This window comes from Heloderma suspectum, chromosome 7 (genome assembly GCF_057233095.1).
Source record: "Heloderma suspectum isolate Gila_16-S chromosome 7, 16-S_ref, whole genome shotgun sequence".
NCBI lineage: Eukaryota > Metazoa > Chordata > Lepidosauria > Squamata > Helodermatidae > Heloderma > Heloderma suspectum.
Window position 1 is genome coordinate 26,945,814 of NC_139464.1, and position 16,168 is coordinate 26,961,981.

The 16,168-nt window shown below is 43.4% G+C and overlaps 1 protein-coding gene across 6 annotated transcripts in view; it reads right to left on the minus strand.

Annotated features, from left to right (window-relative positions):
• Positions 1-294: 294 nt before the first annotated feature.
• IPO8 (importin 8) overlaps positions 295-16,168 on the minus strand; it is a 60,698-nt gene continuing 44,824 nt past the window's right edge. For 2 of the 6 annotated variants that reach the window (XR_014784247.1, XR_014784245.1), the window contains exons 22-26: positions 8,839-9,044; positions 6,801-7,019; positions 5,289-5,405; positions 2,682-4,354; positions 298-2,631 (exon numbers count right to left, since the gene is read on the minus strand). Coding sequence is in view for 3 of the 6 variants with exons in the window: in XM_084809372.1 (XP_084665498.1) it covers positions 4,260-4,354; positions 5,289-5,405; positions 6,801-7,019; positions 8,839-9,044 (637 nt within the window). In the remaining 3 variants the exon portion in view is untranslated. Of the gene's footprint in view, positions 4,355-5,288; positions 5,406-6,800; positions 7,020-8,838; positions 9,045-16,168 lie in introns of all 6 variants that reach the window. The other 4 variants (XR_014784246.1, XM_084809372.1, XM_084809373.1 and 1 more) reach the window with 4 other exon arrangements.

The window sequence follows — 16,168 nt, forward strand, 5'->3', positions numbered from 1 at the left end:
AACTCCCAGAAATCCCTGCCAGCATAGCCAACGGTCAGGAATGATGGAAACTGAAAACATCTGGAGATCTAATTTCTGCTCACCTGGTTCTGTTACCCGATAACTGTAGGAAGAGAATCTCTCTCATCGATTTGCACCCAATCCCAAATGGTACTTCACATTTCAAACCTTTTACATATCTTTACAAAGATAATCAAGCTTAAAGCAATATTTAAAAATGGGAGGGCGCTGTAGTGATTTCCACACCATGCAGGTATTGTGACATAGGCCCCTCCACACAAGACAAACACAAAAAATATTGCACTCTTATATTTCAGTGGTAGAATCCTTGAACACAATTTCAGCCTCTTTATTATCAATAACTGGTTTCCTGGATAGTTGCACAGAATTTTAACCTACACTCTGCTGAAGCAAAACAAACCCCATTCAAAACCTAGCACAAAATGGTCCTCATCTTGTGCTCTCCTTTTAGGAGCTTGTTGTTTTTAATGACAGTGTTTATATTGTTGCAATAACTATGATAGTTTTTTCCCAAAAAGGGGGGAGGGGGAGGAAATGGGAGACTCTGCCAACCTGGCAACTATTTTGTGTCCAGAACAACAAATATATTTGGAATTTAACAATACGGAGAAATTAGGGTAACCTAGATGTTTACAGTTCCAGTAGATTAAACAATACAAACTATTTTAGATGAAAGAACCTAGAATGTCCATGGTCACCACTGCAGTTCAGCAGAAGCTGGCTGGCACCACTTGTCCAGAGCCTGAGCACTCATATAACCTCAAGGGCTGGTTCAAGCATGCATGTACATCACTTGTTTTTTTCCACACACAATTATGGTACACTTGGTAACCAGCAGTTGATTGAACTGATTCAGCTGAAGGAAAGCATTGTGTTTGAGGAGATCTGAGGTAAAATGGAAGTTCTGTCTGTGGTGTTATATCTGTGATGCCTCCATTCATACATGCAAGTCATTACTTGTTGGAGCAGTCATCAAGCAATAAAGAGGCTCGTGTGAACCAATCATTCAACCTTTGAATTTCCAAGTATCACTTTACATATTAAGCTTTAAATCAAGGCAATGTTCTCTCTAGTCACACCTGTCGTAACTCAAACCATACAAAATGAGGAGAGACATATTTACCTTGGCCTGGGGAGGCAACATGTCATTACTGAGATGTTCAAGCATCCCTGACAGTGCCTTCCAGGTGTGTTGGACTACAACTTACAGCATCCCCTAGCCAGCTATGCTAGGTGGGGGATTCTGGGGGTTGTAGTCCAAAACATCTGGAGGCCCCCAGGTTGTGGAAGTCTACAATAGGCACAGGCAGGGATGCTTGAGCATCTCACTAATGACACATCTGTGTGTAACAGCTGATCTATACGTGCAGCAGAATCACCACATGCTGGCAGGGAGTGCATGTCTGAAAGCTCTTGCCCTAAGTCCTGCACATCAACTCCCTGCACATCAAAAACTAGGACATCAAAGAGGTGATTGCACTCTGATGTACTAGTTTTAAATATGCAGGGAGGATTTGGGACAGAAACATTCAAACATGCAATCTCTCTCTGTCTGATGGGTACATCCAGGGGGGTAAAAAAACAACCATCACATGATTCTGCTGTATGTGTGATTTAGACTTAACAGAAGAATTGACTTTTAACAGTTGCTGAAACCCCTGGTCTTCAGAACAAGACAATTGTTCGATTGATTTTAGCATACATCTGGGCATAATCTTGGAAGGCACTTCAAATCTCTTACACAAGATAATGAAGTTTAAAAGAATGTTTAAAAAGAAAAAAAAGTAAAGTCGTCCCTATGCAGAAGCAGCCTGAATGCTACATAAAACCTTGCAATATTTTGATAGTAGATTCCCTTCACGCATACGTACAGAAGGGGTAAAATTATACTTGTTTTGCTGACATACTTCCAAAAAATTCTACTCTGAAGGGTAAGGGCAACAAACTCTCTTCCTCTCAAACACACACACACACACACACACACACACACCCCATCTAACAAAATACTGTCTCAGATCAACTGTACAACTACAAATTCCAGATAGACAAAGGAAATGGATTTACAGGAAATTTCTTTGGGATACAAAGGACAGGATTAGCAAAGAACCAAAACAAATTTAAATGGAAGCACAAGTTCATTGTACTAGGTAAGGGGCGAAATAGAGTGAAAATGTTAATTCCTCAGCACCTAAGCCAATTCAGATTTTTTTAGCAGTTCACCTAACATGTTTTAAATGTATACTTAAGTATCTAAAGCCTGAATGTGACTGACAGGTGCTTGTAAACATAGCTATTTTACAGGTACACGTGTCAGGAAGTCACAACTGGCTGCAGTTCCTTGTTTGGTATACATCTGGTGGCAAAGCCAACTTTGCCTTTGTGTAATAATGTGTAAAATTGTCTTTAGTTTGCCATTACAGAATCACCACTTAAAACAGGGGAAGGAACTCCAGTTCCTTTGCGTGGTCCATTGCAGAAAGCCAAGCCACAAGACCAGGCCTTTACTGCAAACCCAACTGTAGTGTGAAGATCATCAGGAATGGTCTTGGGAAAGGCAAACAAGTTTAGGGCACAATCCTATGCATATTTAGACAGAAAAACGTCCTACAGCTCCCAGCATTCCCCAGCCAGGGAGCTGTAGGACATTTTTCTGTCTCAACATGCATAGGATTGCGCCCTTAGTCTTTCAGTCACATATGGTTGAGGAGAACTTAATTGTGGACTGAACTGGAAAGCAAAACAAAGACACCTCCTCCCCCGGCCCACTAATTCAAGGTAAGGCATTAAACATAGCCTCATCATTCTGCACCAGTCTTTTCTCGTTGATTGTTTCACCCTTGTTCTGCTCAGCAGCACAGAAACAGGCAACACACAAAGTTGCCCTGAACTTAAGGGAGACTGGGCTTCTAAACCTAAGAAAAATTTAAAACGATCCTCCAGTTGCTGGATACAGTGAGAAGGATGGAACCAATAAAAACAACTGTTTAAAGCCTCAGTCACTCACATGGCTGGAAGAGTGGTAACAACTCAGCGCAAGTGCAAGGAGTTCAAGACAGACAAAAATATGAGGTTAACAACTACTTACAAAGCCAACAATCTGATTACTGATACATCTAGAAATCCACAACAGCACTGAGATAGCTTTAGATTTGAACATACAAGGCCAGGAGCATTGGTGCAAGTTCTACAAACTTGCTTTCTGAAGACTTGCAATTCCTTTAGTTCCACTGAAGTAGTAGTTCTGGAACTGTTCTGGAGAACACTTGGGTTCCTTAGAAGAGCAATAATGGCAGACAAGCCTTCCAGAAAGACAGACTGTCCACCAGTACTGAATTTCCCCTATAAAGTGCAGCCACAAGGATGTATTGGGCATGTTCTAGGATGACAGAGAGACCCAATAGGCCCAGCCATTGCCTCAGGTAGTCAGAGTGTGCATCCCAGAATATGCCCTTCAATGCACAGTAGGTTCCATGGTAGGCAAGGCAAGAGAGAGAAAGAGCTCCTTCAGGTTGAAAGCCCCAAACTCTGCAATAAAGAATCACAAAGGCTTGGCCATCATAAGGGAAGGGGATTTAAATGTGTTGTTCACAGGAAGATCTGTTTTCCAATAACACCAGTGGATGTAAGGATATTCTTGTTAACCCAAGGAGACATTACCCTGAACGTACGCAATGGCAGGGAAGCTGAAACATTCATGTAGCCAATGATGTGAAGCTCGTGACTGATAAAATACAGCCGCAATTTCACTAGAGGGAGACAACAGGAAAACATGGAGAACAAGATTTGACATGTGCCTATAAATGTCCTTCCTTCAAAAAAAAAATACAATGCACCCCGAAAATCTTTCGTTCAGGCAGTCCACATACAACAGAAGGCACTGCTATCCATAGGACCCCTTCAATTTCACATGGCAAAGACCTGAGAAGTGCAACTCCACCCAATTTCACACAGCTGCTTTCCCATTTCCTCAGCAGGAGGAGAGGGACAGATATTTTCTTTTCAGTCCAACAACTTATATAAAAATACCACAAGAATTTATACATTACAGTAGCTGGTTAGAAAGAGTGTCCTAATGAGGGGGAAGAGGGTCAACCACTGCCTTTCCCAAAAGGGAATCTTCCGGAGCACTCGATTACCTTCCCTTGCCCATTCACAAGTTACAAATTCTCTCTCTCTCTTTTTTTTAATAAAATGCAATAATGAAAGATTCTGCTGAGTCCTTTAAGCTTTTTTCTCTTTCAGTTGCTTCCTGGAGCATTGCCAAAGTTAAATCCAGAGACCAGCCCTTTGTTATCAAATGTGAAGCCCGTCTGCTGTTCTATCCTCTTTGATTCTAGAATTAAAAGAAACAAAAAGTATGTTAAGAGACAGGCAGCAAGTATGTCTTTACAACATATCAACAACCTTTCTGATCTCTTTCAAAACAAGCTTTTAAAAAAAGAATCAGAAGAATCTCCTATATTATGGGTAAAGTTAAAATCATTTTGCAAATTTGTATTCATCTGTGTTGTCCCCCCTACCCTTTGAATCACCATCATCATCTTCTGAAGACAGGAAGTACAGCTACTGAGCCCATCAGAATGAAGTATTTCAGAATTCTCCCCCATTACTACTGCTAGATGAATTGTGTGACATCCTAGCAGGTGTGGAAAAATTGATAGAATTTAGGTATCTTGTCACAGAAGTGGGAATAATCTATTTATATACAATTCATTAGGACAGGAATCTTAGCCATAAAAAGGGTGGGTAATGCAGAAACTCCATTTAAGGAAGTCTGGAGGGGGCAACCATTGCCTCCAACTTTCTACACATTAACCCCTCCCTCCCCTGGACAGCCCCACCTCCATCTTCCCTTCCACAGATAGAAGTGTGGAGTGAACTAGTGAGAGTTGGTTTTATTCTCTCCTTCTTTCCCCTCCCAGTCCTCTCTCACTTGCTCTGAAGGTTGGCCTGTCCTCTTAAAAGGGAGAGACGTGCTTAGGAAATGTGTCTCAAGCCCTGCCCAGGTGTTCAATACATGGAAGAGTCTTACAAGGGCTAAAGCCGAGAAAATTAGGATTTTCACCCACTGCTCCTGCTTCTCTCTTTGTGCATTCAGTATAATAAAAGCATTTCTCTTTCAATACATTGTTTTTGTCTTATTTGCAACCTGTGGCAGCTTGAGTTGCTTTACATATTTGCAATGACTAAGGATTCCTGTTTGCACAATGTACACTTTCCACAAACATCCTTCCAACAGGTAAAACTGTTCCAGAGAGCTGACTGACCTGCAGAACTCCTCCGGTGTTCAGCTAATGCACAGATTTCATGCAACTGAGTCTTCTGATCATTGCTGAGCGGTGCTGTCAGTAAGTGGTACCAAGCTGCATCTTGGCTCTGCACCGCTGTCAACACAGAATGAATGGTCCTTCTTTGAAGAGTTTCAGAAAAACAAGATGGATATATATCCCACTGCAACATCCCTCCGCATCGTGAAAATTATCCTTCTAGCAAGTAGAGACTGCCTACCGTTAGGGTCAGCGTATTAAGTGGAAGCTCCTGTTTATCTGAGCAGACAAACTAATCTGATGACAAATTAATTGTTTTAATAGCGCTATCACAGTAAACATGAATTTATTTATCTACCATGTTTGTACCTTGCTCTTGCTCCAAGAAGTTCAGGGAACCAAATGTCAGAATACCTCATTTTATCCTCAAAAGCACCCTGTGAGATGAGTTAGACTGAGAAATTGGGACTTTAACAAAAGCCAATCGACAAGCAGGATTTGAACCTGGGCTTCCTACCTCCAAAGCCAACATTACAACGCGTGTGCCGGCTGATGACTAGCTGAGTGATGCTCTGGCTTTGGATAGAAGGAGCTGCTTTATATGAACTATTGGTTCATCTTCTGGCCTAGGGGTGGGGAACCCATGGCCCTCCAGATGCTCTTGGCCTCCAGTTCCCATCGGCCCCAGACACAGCAAGGCCAATAGTCAGGGATGATAGGAGCAATAGTCCAGCAACATGTGGAGGGCCACCCCCATTCTAGCCCAATACTCAGAGAGCTGCTGCCAGTCCAAGGTCACAGAGAGTGCCCTTTCCCAGCTTTGCTATCAGAGATCCTTTAAAGTTGGGGGTAGGAGCTGAATGCCAAACGTCTGACATGCAAAGCAGGTGTTCAGCCACTTGGTTGGGATCCTTTGGATGGTGGTCTCTGAAAAGGCTGTGCTATGCTAATCAAAGCAGGGGCTATGCCAGTCCTGCCCAGAAAAATTTCTTGAGTTTCAGGTTTTCTTCCTGGCTTTTGGAAATAGCATCGCAAAAAGATTTCCAGCTTAGTGGGTTTCTCTCTATCTTCTGTTCAGAGTTTCACAGAACCCTTGCAAAATAGAGACAGATACATTTTTAAAACAAGTAGTGGGCCAAATCAGTTTGCTGAATGTTGCTTTCATTTTGCTAAGGTAACAGTGAACTGTAAATAGACTTAACAGTTTTGGAGAAGACAGAAGCAAAGACATTTGCTGCCATTATTTTGACATCTCTTAAGAACATAAGAAGAGCCCTGCTGGATCAGACCAAGGGTCCAGCTAGTCCGGCATTTTGTTCACGCAGTGGCCGACCAATTGCCGACCAGTTACCCACAAACAGGATATGAGCGCAATAGCACCCTCCCACCCATGTTCCCCAGCAACTGGAGTACATAGGCATACTGCCTCTGATATTGGAGGTAGCACATAGCCATCAAGCCTAGTAGCCACTGACAGCCTTCTCCTCCAGGAGAAGTCTTAAATGTGTGTACCTAATAGAGCCTGCGTGAAGAACTGATATTCGTCCACACCATCTTCCAGATCAATAGGGGTGCTGAAGCTTTCTAAAGCAGTTTCTTCCAATACATCATCATCCCAGTCATCATCATCGTCATCATCTTCGTCCCCTGCATCACCACCACCGCCTGCATGGTTCTCCTGCATTTCCTGGCTTACTTCATTTGCCTCCTCTTCATCACTTGGAATCTCTTCTGTAATTAAGTTTATTTTTTAAATGAAGCAGTAAGGTGCTTCCATATATTTGGGATATAAAAGAGACAAACACATAATTTTTTGGACTAAAACTATTCCAATTTCCTGACCAACTGGCTATTTTATTTCTGCTCGTAAATTAATGGCATCTCCAGTGAGCATTGAAGTTAATGAGCAGCTCCTTAAGTTATAACCCTGGTAAAAGCAGCCAAGGAAAGAAAAGGAATATGGATTGTGTAATTGAGGAGGGTCAGGTCGTTGGATGGAATCATTGAGCCTCTGAAACAAGCATCAGGAAGCCCTTTTGAAATAATGGTTAATACGTAAAAGCCAGTTCCGTAGGATCCTACCCAGAGCGGTGCAGACGAAAGGGGTGGGGCAATGCAGATTAAGAGCAGGTTTAACCTTTAAGAGCAGAGAGTACTTTAACCCACACCCCAATGGCATCCTAGAGTGCACCCTTTTGCTTTGTTCCATGAATGAGTGCTTGCAATTTGCCTTTGTGTAAAAAGTAAAGTTCTACACTGGGGGAACTGTTGTACTTAGGACCATCAGCCCTCTGGGTGGCTTGCTCCTCAGTGACAGATATCCTGCCAGGGAAGGGGCAAGTATGCAATGCAGGGGTTCCCCAACTGCGGAGACCTCCAATGGCACCCATGAAATTTTCCACTCCATGCCCCCTTCAAAAAATTGGAGAAGGAAAGAGTTGCTCCTGGCCCTGCCAAACCTTCTTCGGTCCACACAGACCTCTCTCTCCAATCCCAGCCTCGCCATTTCTCTTCTCCCAACCCCTTTCCTCATTCTTTCTCTCCCCTCTACCCCTTGGCTTTGCTATTTCTGCCTTGCTCTCAGCCTCTGGCCTATTTCTCTCCCACACCCTTTACCTCCCTGTTTCTCCAAGCTCCTGGCATCTAGCCTTGCTCTTTCTCTCCCTCTCACCCCTTTATCTCGCTATTTCTTCTCCTTCCCAATCCCTAGCCTTGCTTTTTTCTCCTCTCCCTTCCTAGCTGCTGCTCTTCTTCTCCTTCTTCTCCCCCCCCCCCACACCTACCTTCCCAGGCAGGGGCTGTCATGGCTAAGGAAGCGGAGGAGTTGACTTAGATTCCTGCACTGAGCAGGGGGTTGGACTCAATGGTCTTGTAGGCCCCTTCCAACTCTAATATTCTATGATTCTAAGGAGCGCCAGGTGGGGAATGGAGTGGGTGAGCCTGGGGTCAACGCAAGGAAAACCTTTTCTTTCCTTTTAGGGCTAGGGGCCTTTTCCTTTCCTTTGGGGCTGGGGAAAGGTGTGTGTGTGGATAGGATGAGTAGAGCAATCCTATGTAGGTCTACTCAGAAGTAATTCCCACTGAGTTCCATGTAAGCATACATAGGATTGCAACCTTAAATGGGTATTTTGTTGTGTTTCTGTGGGGTCAAATATTTGGATTGGATTTGGAGTTCAGACCCTTCCTCTGCTTGTACTCAGTTTCTTGAGTGAATGACTTGCCTTTTGATTACCCAAGCCACCTCATCTTCCATGGGAGCTATTTTGTGGTGGTGCCCATAGCAGTTTCTCAAATTCCCAAATGTGCCCACAGGCCCCCCAAAAGTGGGGAGCCCTGATGTAATGTGCCTAGGTGAACATCCCTCAGGAGTTCTTGAAATATGCAATACAAGCCCTGCCTTGACTTGCAAGCTGAAAGACGCTTTGAGAGGTATTTTGCTATAATACTTATAATGATAGCTGAGAAAATAACAGTATTGCTGTAGCAACCATCTCCCTGCCCAAACCTATTTCCATTAGAATGCACAAATGACTTTATTCTTTTTTCGTACCATTATCTTCTGCATCATTCTTTTCAGCTTTAGCCTGCTCTTCGTGTTCTGTATGCTGCCGGGTGGCACACACTTGTTTAAGGCCCAGGAACAGGAGGAGAACTGAAGGAACAATCTGAGCGGCCACTGCGTCTACTGCAGGAGGTCGGTTCGGCAGTCCCATCAGGATGCTGAGTCCTATGATGCACATCTTCCTGTCATGTAGGCTGAACATACACACAAAAGTAATTGTTAAGAACATAACTACTCTACAGAACAGGGGTAGACAACTTTTTTTCTGTTGAGGGCCGCATTCCCTGGTGGGTAATCTGTCAGGGGCCGGGATGCCAGTAGTAGGCAGGGACAAAGCCAGGAGTGTGTGGGGACAAAGCCCCCTTTTTTCTTTCTGCCACCCCCTTTTCTATCTCCCCCTCTTCCTTGCCACAGAGTGGGCTATCAAGGAAGAGACAAATCACTCGTGCCAGAGGTCTGAACCAATCACATGTGGGGGGCTTCTGAAATTAGGCCAAGGGGTGCAGGTTGCCCACCCCTGCTGTAGAAGCTCCCTGTACTTTACAGTCTGGGGGGCTCTTCTCTGAGTTCTGGACATGCTCTCAGTGGTAACGGCACAATAATGGAATACCAAAACAGCAGAGAAATATTATCTTATGGCCATAATTATTATGGACTTTCCGAAATGTGCGGGGCATAATAAAAGTCTTTTCAGGCACCTGAGAATATTTTCTCTTCTGTTTGGGGACATGTAAGTGCCTTCTCCTCTTGCTGTTTTCTACAATAACAGAACAGTCTTCCCTAGAGAGACCCGCCAAGTAACATAGCTTATAATGCCACATTAGACATCTCTGTTCTCCAAAGGTTTTTGAATGCTGCCACCCATGGCATTTTATTATATCTTCCTTTTATGTTGGATCATTTTAAATTTCTTTCTTTCTTTCTCTTTCTTTCTTTCTTTCTTTCTTTGATACAGTGTCTTGGGGATTTTTAATGGTACTATATTTTGAATGTATAGTATATATTCAAGAGATTCAGGAAGTCCTGACATAAAAACAGAACAGGAGCTGGAGAAAGGGCGCGCGCACGCATGCACGTGGGGGGGGGGGATCCATCTGGTTGCACATAAACTTCAGCCAAAATGTTCTAAGTGGGAGCCATGTCTAGTCCCATTTGAATTAGTCAGCCAATATTTCAACCTGCTATCTTAAGTCTTAATTATCGGCATTCCCAACTAAATCTGTTATATGAAAAACAAAAGCCTGAACATTTTAGGAGGTATGAATTAATGTGAGAGATTTAAAATAAAGATGATGTGGAATGCATACGGTATTTTGGGACGGAAGGGTTTGTGGGAGGAGATAAAACACTGTCCAAAATGAGAATGGATGTACATGACAATCAAGGGAAGCTCCACTCATCAGTGGACCAGCTCAGACAGGGAGCCAGGTCTTCATTCTCCCTTTCCTACAAGTCACAGCTCAAAAAGAACTGGCCTATTGGAAGCAATAGGGATCTGCAGTCTTAGACACTGGTCTTCAACTGATGGGTTGAGAACCACTACTTAGGGGTGGGCCACCTTTTTTGCGTAAAGGGCTGCATTTTCTCGGGAGTAGTTTCCCAGGGGCCGCATCCCCCCTTTTCTCTCTCTCCTCCCCATCCCCCCAGTTTTCCTCCCCGCCCAGTGAGCTGCCAGGGAAGGAACAGATTGGTCTTGCCAGAGGTCTGAATTGAAAGCTGCATGCAGCCCAAGGGTCACAGGTTATGCACATCTGGGTTGGAATGCTACTCATATGCACTACTGGGCGGCAGCCTTGTCTTAAGGCGGGTCAGAGCAGCAATATGACCACCATAAAAATATGTGATAAAGCACTAAGAAGGGGGCCCCCAAATGCATGTTTGGGTTGAAGTTCGGTCCTGAGTCTGAATAGGCTGAAGCCAACCAATATAAGGGACCTACATCTCGTGCACCATATAAATTAACGTCTGAAGGGGCAGCGGGGGGGGGGGGGAGAGTGTCATTGCACGGATTGAGGAAGAAGAGTTGTTTGCGCTTTTGACTGTGAGGAAAATTCACCATTTTCCCCTCCAAAAGGTGCCCATGTGGTTCCCAATGCTGACAAGAGGGAAGATTTAAGATATTTTACAATCCTACTATTTCAAGCCATAAATGTTCACACAAGGGAAGGAGAGAGCCAAAATGCAGGGTTCTAGAACAGCAATTTTCAATTCTGCTCAAAAATGAAAGGGCTGTGGGGCAGATTTTAGGCCCTGCTCTGAAAGCAGAAACGGAATATTCTCACCCTGTTACGTTGCATAGCCAGGTACTTTCCAAGGCCTTTTTTGGAGTTTTGGTTTTTCAAAGAATCATATTTCAAGGAGTCTGCTGCTAAACAAACACATGCAGTTACTAATGAGATAGGGTTAGGGTGCCCTCTGGCGATTTATAATGACGGAGGGCCAACTACAAATTTTTCTGACAGAAAAATTAATCTGAATCGGGTTGAAGAAGAGCACTCTCCTACAGAATTAAAATTAGCGGAAGGGTCCTAGTAAATAGGAGCAATAAGCAATGATTTGGGGGTGGGGGAGAAAAGAAAAGAAGAGAAGAGAATTTTAAAATCAAAGACTAGGGATGCAGCCTTTCCTGAAAATGGTTATTAGTATTCAAGGTATGTGCCTCTTTAAATTAATGCTGCAATTGAGTTTTTGAAAGATGCTGCAAATCTTTTTTAATTCAGAAGATCCTTCAAGTAACTCGCAAGAGGATTCAATGTGGGGAAAAATACATATTTGAGAATAATGAGGATAACTCAAAATGGCTTTTTAGTGAGAAGGAGATCACGGAACAGCGACAGCTTCAGGACTTAAAGTGAGGCAAATGTTTGCAAGTCTTGCAAATCAGAGGTGTCCTCAGCTCTCTCAGTATTTTAGGATGTTTCCCATCGACAGCAAATCAGAGACAACCCAGGAAACTGAAGAGTTGTAAAGGGTGGGCAAAAGCAGAAGCATTCCAGGTCTCCCTAGCTTCCAACTGAACTTTGGAAGTGAACGAAGTTCCTGTTCATGTGTTACACAGGAAGCTACCTTATACTAATTCAGACTCTTTGTCCATCTAGCCAAATATTGTCCACCCTGGGAATTGACCTCCTGCATGCAAAACATGTGCTCCACCACTAAGCTATGGCTACCTCACCAGCATGGTTGCCACCATAAAACCACTCCCTCATAGTTGGCTTCTAAAACCACCAGAGGTATTCTGCAAGACAACTCGCATGAGAGGAAGCATACAGATCATGTGCATCCTTCAACAACCACACTGCTAAGGTAACAGGTGAACTGGGCCAAAGTCCATGCACTTTTGGGCACATGAGGCACAGGGTGAGCAAAAGTGACCCACACTTCAACTTGACACAAAAGAACAAGCTATTTGTTCAAAAGACATAAACAGAGAACTGTCCACTTTCTGGACAGAGCTACAATTCATCTTTCAAGCAGACAGAGCTCCCAACTGGATGTGCAAGCAAAGCCTGAGTAGCTTTTATTTATACCATGAAACAAGGTGGTCCATCCCAAGTGTGGATTGTCCAAGTCCACTGCCATTATTAATGACTATATGGTGCTAGATGACTCACCCTGGAGAAACCTTATGAGTCATTCTAGAGACTTTCCCCTGAGCAGCAGAAAATACATGAGGAAGCAGTGGTGTCAAAAGCAGAAGGTGCAAATGGGTCAGAATTTGCTACTGCATGCTTTTGCTTGCTGAATCAGGGTCTTCAGCTCACAGGTCAAAAGCATCCTTTAAGTTATCTTATATAGCCAAAATACATTTGTTGAAATCCTGGGAATCCCTGTTTTAATTTTTGTTTTGTTTTTTTAAAAGGTTCTAGTCCTTATGATATGTTTTAGGATACAATGGTAAAAATGGAGTTTTTGGTCCAATAAGTTATCCAGTCTTGCCTGTTGATGATGATAATGATGATGATGATAACAACAACAACAACAACATCATCATCATCATCATTTATATACCACTCCACATCAAAGATTTCAGAGTGGTGAACAAGATAAAAGAATAAAACCCCATAATTAAAACAATTAAAACATTTTAAAAGAACAGATTCTGAACTTAATAAACTGCAGCTGGTGACTTAGGGAAAGCCTCTAGAAATAGCAATGTCTTCAGCAGGTGCTGAAAACAACACACCGTTGCTGGGAATTCCACAGGAAGGGGGCCACCATGCTGAAGTCTCTTTTCCTGGAGGACTCCAATCGGGCCATAGGTCCATGTGGAATCACCAGGAATGTGCGTTCCAATGACCTCAGTGACCAGGCAGGTCGGTAAAGAAGAAGGCGCTCTCTCAGGTATCCTGGTCCCAAGTTGTTCAGGGCTTTGTACACTAGTATTAATACCTAAAACCTGGCCCATTAGTGCCCTTATCCTCAGATGAATTGGTAATTGTATACATTATCATCCAAAGGGGAAAAGCCTCAGAAGGAAAGAAAACAGAACTCTTGCGCCAGCATTCTCTATTTTTTTAATTGGCACAACAAGACAAAAAAAGTTTCATTCTTAAAGTCACACTAAAGACTTATATTCTGAAGGTGATGTACCTTGGAAAACTGGATATTTCTTCTAACCACAGAATGTAATAAAGTCATTTTACAACACATTCGCCAAAGCAGTAAATGTCATGTTAAAACTACATTTATGAGATGCTATAATGCTTTGCAGTATGTAACACCAACTCCATGTCAAAAGCAAGTACTACAAGATGTCAGGACAACTATAGTAATTAATGGTTTCTGGTCCTCGTTAAATGCTTCTTCCTAGATAGCAGCCTTGGAGGACTAATGTCTGTTGCTCTCTACAGTAATCCTCTACAGAAAACAACTTCTGATCTAACAAAATTTAGCAACTCTACATATTCAAGTATGACCTGAAATTCCTTATTAAGTTATTTAAATCAGGCTGTAGATGTCATCATATGCAAGTTCCAGTAAATCCCTTATTCACATGGATGCTGCACATGGGGAACATAGCACCTGAAACCTCCTTACGGCACATAGAACTAGCAGGGCAAGTGGAATTTGCTAGCCAGTCCTATAAACGCATGGAGACAGTGCCGGTAGGCAGCTGCTATATGAACTGGACGCTGCGCATGGTGCAAGAAGCTTTTAAAAGCTGTGCTTTGGGGCAGCCTTCCCCAACCTTTTGCCCTCCAGATGTTTTGGACTTCAACTTGCATCAGCCCCAGCCAGTATGGCCAGTGTTCAAGAATGCTAGGAGATGTAGTCCAAAACATCTAAAGGGAACCTGGTTGGGATAGGTTGCTCTTAGGGGTGGACCAAAATGCCCCCTGATTCACAAGTGGTGAATTGGGGGTGTCTTTTCAGGGATTAAGATTCAAGCCTTGAAACAGTTTTGGGGGAAGGGTCTTTCAACTGTAGTGGATGAGTTTTACCTTCCTCCCTTCTTTCTCCCCCCCGCCCCCAAATAAAGACTGGAAGTTTTACAACCAAGAGTCATGACCCTCCCACACTGCAATTGTAATCCCGTGCCACTCCTCCCCATTAACCATGTTGTTCCCCAAATTCAAGTGATCTCCTGAATCAAAGCAAGGAATGCCCTATTCTTCACATGCAACACATCTAGGACAGGCTGGTAAACAGATAGATAACCAGCAAGGTTATCTAGATAGATAGATAGATAGATAGATAGATAGATAGCCAGCAAGGTTATCTATAACCAGCAAGGTTATCTATCCCCTTCATGGATCACTGCCTTGTTGTGGCGAAGGGGCTTGCGTAACTCAGTGAAGCCATAAGCTATGCCGTGCAGGGCCACCCAAGACGAACAGGTCATGGCAGAGAGTTCTGACAAAATGTGGTCCACTGGAGAAGGAAATGGCAACCCACTCCAGTATTCTTGCCAAGAAAACCCCATGGAACGTATCACAAGGCTAAAAGATATGACGCCGGAAGATGAGCCCCTCAGGTCGGAAGGTGTCCAATATACTACTGGGGAAGAGCAGAGGGTATTTCCAAGTAGCGCCAGAAAGAGTGAAGCGGCTGGGCCAAAGCTGAAAGGACACTCAGCTGTGGATGTGTCTGGTGGTGAAAAGAAAATCCGATGCTGTAAAGAACAATATTGTTTAGGAACCTGGAATGTCAGATCAATGAATCAAGGTAAGCTAGAGGTGGTCAAACATGAGATGGCAAGATTGAACATCAACATCTTGGGAATCAGCGAACTAAAATGGACAGGCATGGGCGAATTTAATTCAGGTGACCATCATATCTACTACTGTGGGCAAGAATCCCTTAGAAGAAATAGAGTAGCACTCATAGTCAACAAAAGGGTGGGAAAAGCAGTACTGGGGTACAATCTTAAAAACGATAGAATGATCTCAGTACGAATCCAAGGCAAACCATTCAACATCACAGTAATTCAGGTCTATGCCCCAACCACTGATGCCGAAGAAGCTGAGGTCGATCGGTTCTATGAAGACCTACAACACCTTCTAGAACTAACACCAAAACAAGATGTCCTCTTCATCATAGGGGATTGGAATGCTAAAGTAGGAAGTCAAGAAATCACCGGGATAACAGGCAGGCATGGCCTTGGTGTACAAAATGAAGCAGGACAAAGGCTAATAGAGTTTTGCCAAGAGAACACACTGATCATAGCAAACACTCTTTTCCAACAGCACAAGAGATGACTCTACACATGGACGTCACCAGATGGTCAATATCGAAATCAGATTGATTATGTCCTTTGCAGTCAAAGATGGAGAAGCTCTATACAGTCAGTCAAAACAAGACCTGGAGCTGACCGTGGCTCAGATCATGAGCTGCTTCTTGCAAAATTTTGGCTTAAATTGAAGAACGTCGGGAAAACCACTAAACCGTTCAGGTATGACCTCAATCATATCCCTTATGAATATACAGTGGAGGTGAGGAATAGATTTCAGGGATTAGACCTGATAGACAGAGTGCCTGAGGAACTATGGACGGAGGTCCGTAACACTGTTCAGGAGGCAGCCACTCAATCCATCCCAAAGAAAAAGAAATGCAAGAAAGCCAAGTGGCTGTCTGATGAGGCTTTACAAGTAGCTGAGGAAAGAAGGGAAGCAAAAAGCAAGGGAGAAAGGGGAAGATATATCCAACTGAATGCAGAGTTCCAGAGAATAGCAAGGAGAGACAAGAAGGCCTTCTTAAATGAACAATGCAAAGAAATCAAGGAAAACAACAGAATGGGAAAGACTAGAGATCTCTTCAAGAAAACTGGAGATCTCAAGGGAACGTTTTGTGCAAAGACAGGCATGATAAAGGACAA